Source organism: Ipomoea triloba, chromosome 12, assembly GCF_003576645.1.
Source record: "Ipomoea triloba cultivar NCNSP0323 chromosome 12, ASM357664v1".
NCBI classification, from domain to species: Eukaryota; Viridiplantae; Streptophyta; class Magnoliopsida; order Solanales; family Convolvulaceae; genus Ipomoea; species Ipomoea triloba.
In genome coordinates, this window is record NC_044927.1 from 18,305,745 (window position 1) to 18,312,998 (window position 7,254).

Consider the following 7,254-nt stretch of genomic DNA (forward strand, 5'->3'; position numbering starts at 1 on the left):
TTTAGGGAGCATCTCCATTAGTGATTTTTAGTTTGATTTTTGAAAAGACAATGCTTTTATGGAGCCAATGAGGGAGAAGAAAGGAAAGAGAAGAAAATAAATTTCTCTACAAAGCATCAATTTTTATCAGAATTGTGAAACCCACTAGAAAAAACCAAAGGCTCGCCCTGGTCACGTGAAGTACAACCACAGCGCCCAGTCGAGCGCGTTAATGAGGCCTTTTTTTTTTTTTTTTTTNGTTAATGAGGCCTTTTTTTTTTTTTTTTTTCTTCTTTCCATCTTTTCTTTATAGTCACACCTACAAAAACATTTCAAAATCTACAACTATTGGGAATGCTTTTAGGATAGAAAACACTTCTTTCAATATGTATAGAAATTCAATATCCATATATAATACTACAATCCTTGATATACAAAATCCAAATTAAAAACACTCAAAATCCACACTAAAATATATATAGTACAAGCACTTTCACCAAACACTTTGTGTTTGCCTAACCCTAATGCAATTAAGGTGGTAACATGTTAGAAGAAAACAAATATAAAGGTGAAGAAAGGAGTGTACATAAATCCATAGTGCTGGCTCCGGATTGCATTCACTTCTTGGCTTGCCCACAATCTGCTACTCAGAAATTAATTAAGTCGTTTATCCACAATCTGTTACCCAGAAATTAATTGAGTCGTTTGTTCAGAAAATCTACTACCCAAAAATCAATTGAGCCGTTCATCCACAATCTACTACTCAGAAACTAATTGAGACACAGTCTGATTGCATTCTCTTCTCTTCACAGCAAACATCACCAAACAAATAATGGAGATGTGGTGGTGGTGGTCACATAGATGAATGAATGGCATATGCACCCACCAAACACATGCCCTTTACCCTGCACATGCTTCCTGTCCCCCCATACCTCCACTACTCTTACATACATACACTATCCTTCCCTTTATTCCTTTCCTCCCCTGCCCAAGTTAATCATCATATCACTTTCACTACAATTAACAATATGTTACTACTCCCAAATCATCATATTAATTACTGCTCCAAACTCACTCCCAAAAAGAACAAAATCAAATCAAAGCCCACTATTTATATATCTCTATGTTAAACAATCATCACCTATTTGGGATACATTTTCTTCTTTCTTCTAAGTTATAATAATCATAATAATAATAATAACTTAGTTTATGATACGAGGGGTTACTAGACAATTGATTAGTGAGCTGGTGCGGTGGAATTGCAATTGAGGTGTCGAAGGCAGGTGGTGAGGTGGTCGTTGGTAAGGCCGGCGGCCTGCATGAAAGAGTGGATGACGGTGGGGCCCACGTACCGGAATCCTCTCTTCACCATGTCTTTACTTATGCTTTCCGACTTTGAGGTCTTCACCGGAATCTTGTTGCAGGCCTTGTACTGGGTGGCTATTGGTTTGTTGTTCACAAATCTCCACAGGTACTTGTCAAATGACCCAAATTGCTTCTTCATCTATACATACATTAATAAGGAAATTAATTAGTCCCACAATAAGCAGATAACAGAAATGGTCTTTCAGCAGCACTTCACAAAAAGAAAGAAAGAAAAAAAGAAAAAAAGAAAAAATAGAAAAGAAGCTGTCCCATGTGGGAGATGGTGATGTTACATAGACAAGTTGCGTATGTTAACTTTAACCACATCAATTAATTACATATCATCTGGGACGGAGCCAGAAACTTCATCCAGTGAAAGTGAAAGGGAAAGATTAAAATAAATAAGATATTTTGGAACAAAAAGGCCAGAAATTTCATCCGGTGAGAGCCAAAGATTAAAACAAATAAGATATTTTAGAACAAAAAGTTAATCAAGGAGGGAGATTCAACCTCTTGACCTCTACTACAACACATACATACTTAATCATCTAAGCTACTTCATCTTTAAGTAATTTATATCTATATTATTTAATAATATCTAAACATTTACTATATATATACAAGGATCCCTTATATATAAGGGATGAGGTGGGGTGTGGGAGGGGCAGCTGCCCCCACTGCCCATACTGGCTCAGCCCTTGCATATTACTAAATATATTTTAACATCCTAACATTCTTCATTTCAAGTTGAGGTTCCAAATTCGAGTTATGTTATTATAGTATTATCGTTACGTATTAGCAAAGAAAAAAAGAAGAAAGAAGTACGAATTATTTGCAAAGCCTATATATGCTTCCTGCTAAGGCATCATAGTGTGTAGTGATGGAGCATGTAGTTGTCACCAATCATGTTGGGAATGGTTTTTTTTTTTTTTGTTAAACTCCCATAACTTATAAGAAAGTGAATGGAAAAGACAGTTCAAAAGCAACTACCTTAGTTAATAGCTTTCATAAAGCATAATTAATTAATTAAATTTGTATTAAAATGAATGTATCACCTCCATAATTCTGATAGAGTTGTCAACAGCTCCTCTAACCAAGCTCAATTCCATGCCATATTCAGCGCTGGTTGAGTTTATCTTCTTCTCTGTGTACTTTGACACAATTTCTGCATCAAATCCTGAGAAGGCCTCCCTGGATAACATTCATCAAAGATGAAGTCAATCAAACAATTGTAAATGAAATGAATAAAATGCTTTGAGTTGAATGAAGAAGATGAAAAGCAGAGATGTATATATGTATTACCTGAAATCTTGCCTTTTCTTTAAGACTGTTGTCCAATCTGATCCAACTTGAGCACCAGTCAACACCAATAATTCAAACAGCATGCTGCATATACGAAGAGAAATGATTAATGAGCAAATTTATTTTTTTGTTAAAATGGACAATTTCATTTAATGTTGTCAGTGTTCTGAAAAGTGTTGGGCAGAGGCTGATAAAGGTCAAGTATGTACCCGATGTTCAGGAGATTGTTTGTCCAGTGTCTTAAAAATGTGTAGCCGTTAAGAAGATAAAGTTATATTTTGACTATTAGCTATAACTTTTGAAACAGTAATAAGCCTGTATCAAAATTAGGTCATGGAATCATAAAGGATCTAAGTTCAGCACCCCCTACCTCTCGAAAATATGTGGCAATCGCAGTAAATAACCCTTAATCCATACAGGAAGAAATTAATGGTACTCACTTGTCGTCGTGAACAGGGACTCCCCATTCTTCATCGTGGTATGCAACATAGATTGGGTCTGAAATTCAGCATGATAGAACAGAGTTAATTATGTGCTCTTAAAATCAATCGTATAATTTATACAGAATTCTTGAAAAGAAATGTAGGATTACCAGAATTGGCAGTGATAAAGCTGCATCTCTTTTCTTGCCGGGGACTGGTAGCAGCCGGCGGGTGAGAGTCAGCGGCGCCGATCTTTCCATCTTCGAATTTGCCGGATTTGGTTCTTCCGTAGTGGGCAATTCGCATTTTCCGTTGGACTTGCATAATCGCCACTTGTTCCCTTCTCGCCGCCGCTATACTTCCTGGCGCTTCGGTTATCAAGGAACTCTCCGTCTCCGCGCCGGCGCCGCCTTTCTTGAACTTCTTAGCCAACAACAAGTCTGCTGATTTAGCAGTGGCCTTGGGGGATAAAGCCTTGTCGAGGCTGGAATTGAGGCCGTTGGGATCATTGCCGCTTCTCTTTACGGCCGGCTGTCGGGGAGACTTGATCTTAGGCGAGACCGGAGGCGAGGCGGCTGAGGGCTTCGGCCTAAGCTTAGTAGCAGACGGCGGCGATAAGGGCTGTAATGCGGCGGAAGAGGGTGGCTTTGTGGTTGTGGAGGGCTTTTTAAGGGAATTGCGACGCTCCAGCAGAGGAACTCTGTTGCAGTTGGGGTGCAGAACTGGACGGCCGTTGATATGGGAGACATTTGGGGTCATATCTCCCTGCAATTTAGTCTTGGAGGAACACATCTTCACTTCTTCTTGATCAAACAGGAATGTCTGAATCTTAATTCAATGAAGAAGGAGCTATGGAAATGGAAATGCAGTTGTGAGGGTGGTAATCTGCAGGATAGATAGGTCCGGGAAGGATGTCGCTATTTATAAAGGCTTGGAGCAAGGAACAACTCAAACGCTTCACTTTTGCTATGTAACATGGAAACAGGAAACAATAATTTCAAAAAGGAAAATACTCATATTTGCATTTCTACTCTCAACTTCTACTCGAACTCACACTCAAATTTTTGATGTGAACACTTTTTTACGACAAATATACTATTTGTTGAACTCCAAAACATACCCTCAACTTTTACTAACACTAAGTGTTCAAATTTTATTGGATGAAAAATAATATGGATAAAAATCATGACTCCTTATTGTATTAATAATGAAAGCTCACAGGGGTAGAAATGAGATAATAGAATGAGATTATATGTAGAATTACTCTTTTTGAGGACCCACATGATAAAAAAAAATAGCATGTAATTGTTTGTCACATCAAAGAGTAAACGTGATGGAGTAGAATTTGAGCGTATATACATAGTAGAACTCTTTCGAAAAATATAAGAAATAGAGTAATTCCAAGTGAGTTGGTCCGCTTTGATGGGCAATCACAAAGTTACAAGTTCGATTCTCATTGGTCTTTGTTGGTTTGAGCTAGCCAATCATGTATTGATAATTTAAATCGATTTAACTCCTTGTAATTCTTTGCCAATTAATGTTACAAGGCGAGGTAAACCAACCCAGTGCACATCCTTGTTGGGTAGTGACTGTGTGTCATTTCAAATTTTTGAATAATTAGTAAATTGCCTAAAACTTTTCTAAAAGCTTTTGATTAACTAGGAAACAATACATGAACATTTTTGAGCAAATTTTGGAGATGAAACGTTTTCAAAACATAGAAATGCATGCTACCTTCCTTCCGTGCAACAAACCATTTTTGCATATTATGTTATTAGTATTTTCATGATTTCATCCTTCAAAATTAGATATATTTAGTTGAGTCTCAATCTATTTGGGACCATTATTATTGACCTTATTATTATAAGTGACTTAGCTTAAACCTTCTCTACTTAAGTTAATGCTTTTGGTTAACAAACACTTTTTAAACTCAAAGAATAAGATGTTGATGACATGGTAAGATGGTCAACAATAATATACATAGGCATAAAATAGGTGTTCACGGACGTCAAACAAAGATAAACTAGTTGAGTAGTTGGAGTTGGACAAGAGGGGGTGTGAGTAGGGTCAGTTGGGGCATACTTTAAGAGGAAGTTAGTAACATGGGAAGATTAGGGTATGGCAGACATACACCCTCTTGTGAGGGGCACTTTCTTTTGTTTAACGCTCGACCACGAGGATGACACTGACACCATCCTTCCTCCTATCCCTATCCTTATAAATCCCTACTGCAAAGCTTGGCTTTTAATCTTTTTTCTTCTTCTTTTTTTTTTTCCAGCATAAATTTATTTTTGTTATCATGTATAGAATATGTAGTACATTATATATTAATAGTGGTAGACAAAAGCAAACAAAGGTTTGCTTTGGGAGGGACAAAACCTAGCTCGCTACTTGGTGAGCCTAATGCCATCTATCTTTTAATGAATAACAATTTTAACTCTTACTAGTTTTTTTTTTGTTGGTTACATGTATGCCAAATAAGAAAAACAATAATCAAATCAACTTGATTGATGTGAGTAGTCGTACACCCTCATTCTTTAAAAGAAATCAGGGGTTGATAACCCCAACACTTTGCCCAACAAAAAAAAGGGTTCAAAACCCACCAGCACTTTACAGAACAAAAAAAGGGCTCAAATTTTTACTTTTATTTATTTATTTTTGAAAAAAAGGGCTCAAATTTACTTACTAGACTAGACTATAACATAACTTACCATTAAATTATATTTCGAACCCTTGAGAATAAACGGATTATTTCTAGCCACAAAGGCCATCCTTTTCCTTACTGTTCTCAATTTCACATTGTCTTTAATTTTCTACCACAATACATTGGCATGCAAGGGCGATTTATATCATGGACCAAGGTCCATATAGCAATATAGACTATGGATTAAAACAACTAAGTACAAAATTTGTATGGCACAGAATTTCATAACACAACGCACAAAAGATCTCAACACTAAACACATAGCATAGCATTATAAATATAAACCCAGCTAGATTGAAAAGACGAGGTACATAATTCATATTCGTAAGGTACAAAATTTCATAATATAAAGACATAAAAAGTCATAATACAAGGCAATACACATATTATATATTTACTTATTTTTCAAATATGATTTAGATATATAATTTGTGTTCATAGACACGAAATTTTACAACATAACATACATAAATTCATAATATAAGACACAATTATTAATTTGTTTTTAAGGAATAAAATTTCATAACCCAAGACACAAAAAGTTACAACGTAAAATACATACACATGAACCAACTGGGTCTATAGTGTAGTATGAACCTGTTTCGTGGTATAAGGATTGGCATGCAAGTGCCAACCCATGAGAGCAGATCGAAGCTAAGGCTAAAGGCTTACCCAAGCTAGCTGGAGTGGGGGTGAAGGGTGTTGGGGGCCATGCATGAAAGAGACCAATCATTGTTGTTTCCTTTAGAGCTGGCTCAAATTCCCTTTCTTTCTATCCCAACTTTTTCAGTTTTGTATTTATCAAGAAATGGCAATTTGATGATTAGTTGGAAATTGATGAAGATTAGTTGTATTAACTTTTTCAGTTCAGTTGTTGTAGCTAATCAATTTCAATGCTAGCCTTGTAGTGGCACCAGTACAAGTAAACCACTAAAAGTGGCCACCACATCACACAGTAGCTTCCAAAAACCCACTTCTTAGTTCTTATGTATATTTATTTGGCTATGTTGACATTCAATTCTCAAGTTTTGTTAAACTTGCAAGCTCTCGTAAAGTATTAAAATAAACTTAGCTAGATAAAATTAAACCAACTTCAAGATTGAGTTGTTATAACAGTGAGTGAATAATGGCACAAAATAAGGAAAAATAATTCATGTAATTAATATGCGTCCTTCAATCAACCAGTAATAATATTCATAACCAATGTTGCAGAAGGCGCTAGACGCTAGTCGAACGCTCAGGAGCGCCTAGGCTGCCAGTAATTTGAGTATATTGTCTCCACTTTTCCCACTCAGGGCTAAGAGTTGTTAGATTATTATAATCTCCAAAACTAGTCAAATGCATACGTTAGATGGTTAGTTGAATACATGGTTGGGACAATATAGAAGAAGAGTAGTCGAGCAGGCAAAAAAAAACTACTCGGCCAAGTTGAGCGCCAACTCGACTGAGTTGGGCACTGACTCGGTCGAGTAGGGGCCTCGA

At 36.5% G+C, this 7,254-nt stretch overlaps 1 protein-coding gene across 1 annotated transcript; it reads right to left on the minus strand.

Moving 5' to 3' along the window:
• Positions 1-368: 368 nt before the first annotated feature.
• On the minus strand, positions 369-3,980 carry LOC115999741. The gene is made up of 5 exons (XM_031239640.1): positions 3,239-3,980; positions 3,087-3,144; positions 2,647-2,730; positions 2,400-2,535; positions 369-1,483 (listed from the first exon to the last, which is right to left on the minus strand). The coding sequence occupies exons 1-5, from the start codon at positions 3,858-3,860 to the stop codon at positions 1,217-1,219; spliced, it is 1,167 nt and encodes a 388-aa protein (XP_031095500.1). The 5' UTR covers positions 3,861-3,980; the 3' UTR covers positions 369-1,216.
• Between the last annotated feature and the right edge of the window lie 3,274 nt (positions 3,981-7,254).

What these genes read in the sequence shown, in the direction of transcription:
- LOC115999741 (XM_031239640.1), bottom strand. Translation starts at nt 3,860, where the DNA reads ATGTGTTCCTCCAAGACTAAATTGCAGGGAGATATGACCCCAAATGTC. An exon ending in AAGAAAAGGCAAGATTTCAG is followed by an intron (nt 2,536 to 2,646) that starts GTAATACATATA and finishes AATGTTATCCAG; the next exon opens with GGAGGCCTTCTCAGGATTTG. An exon ending in ACTCTATCAGAATTATGGAG is followed by an intron (nt 1,484 to 2,399) that starts GTGATACATTCA and finishes ATGTATGTATAG; the next exon opens with ATGAAGAAGCAATTTGGGTC.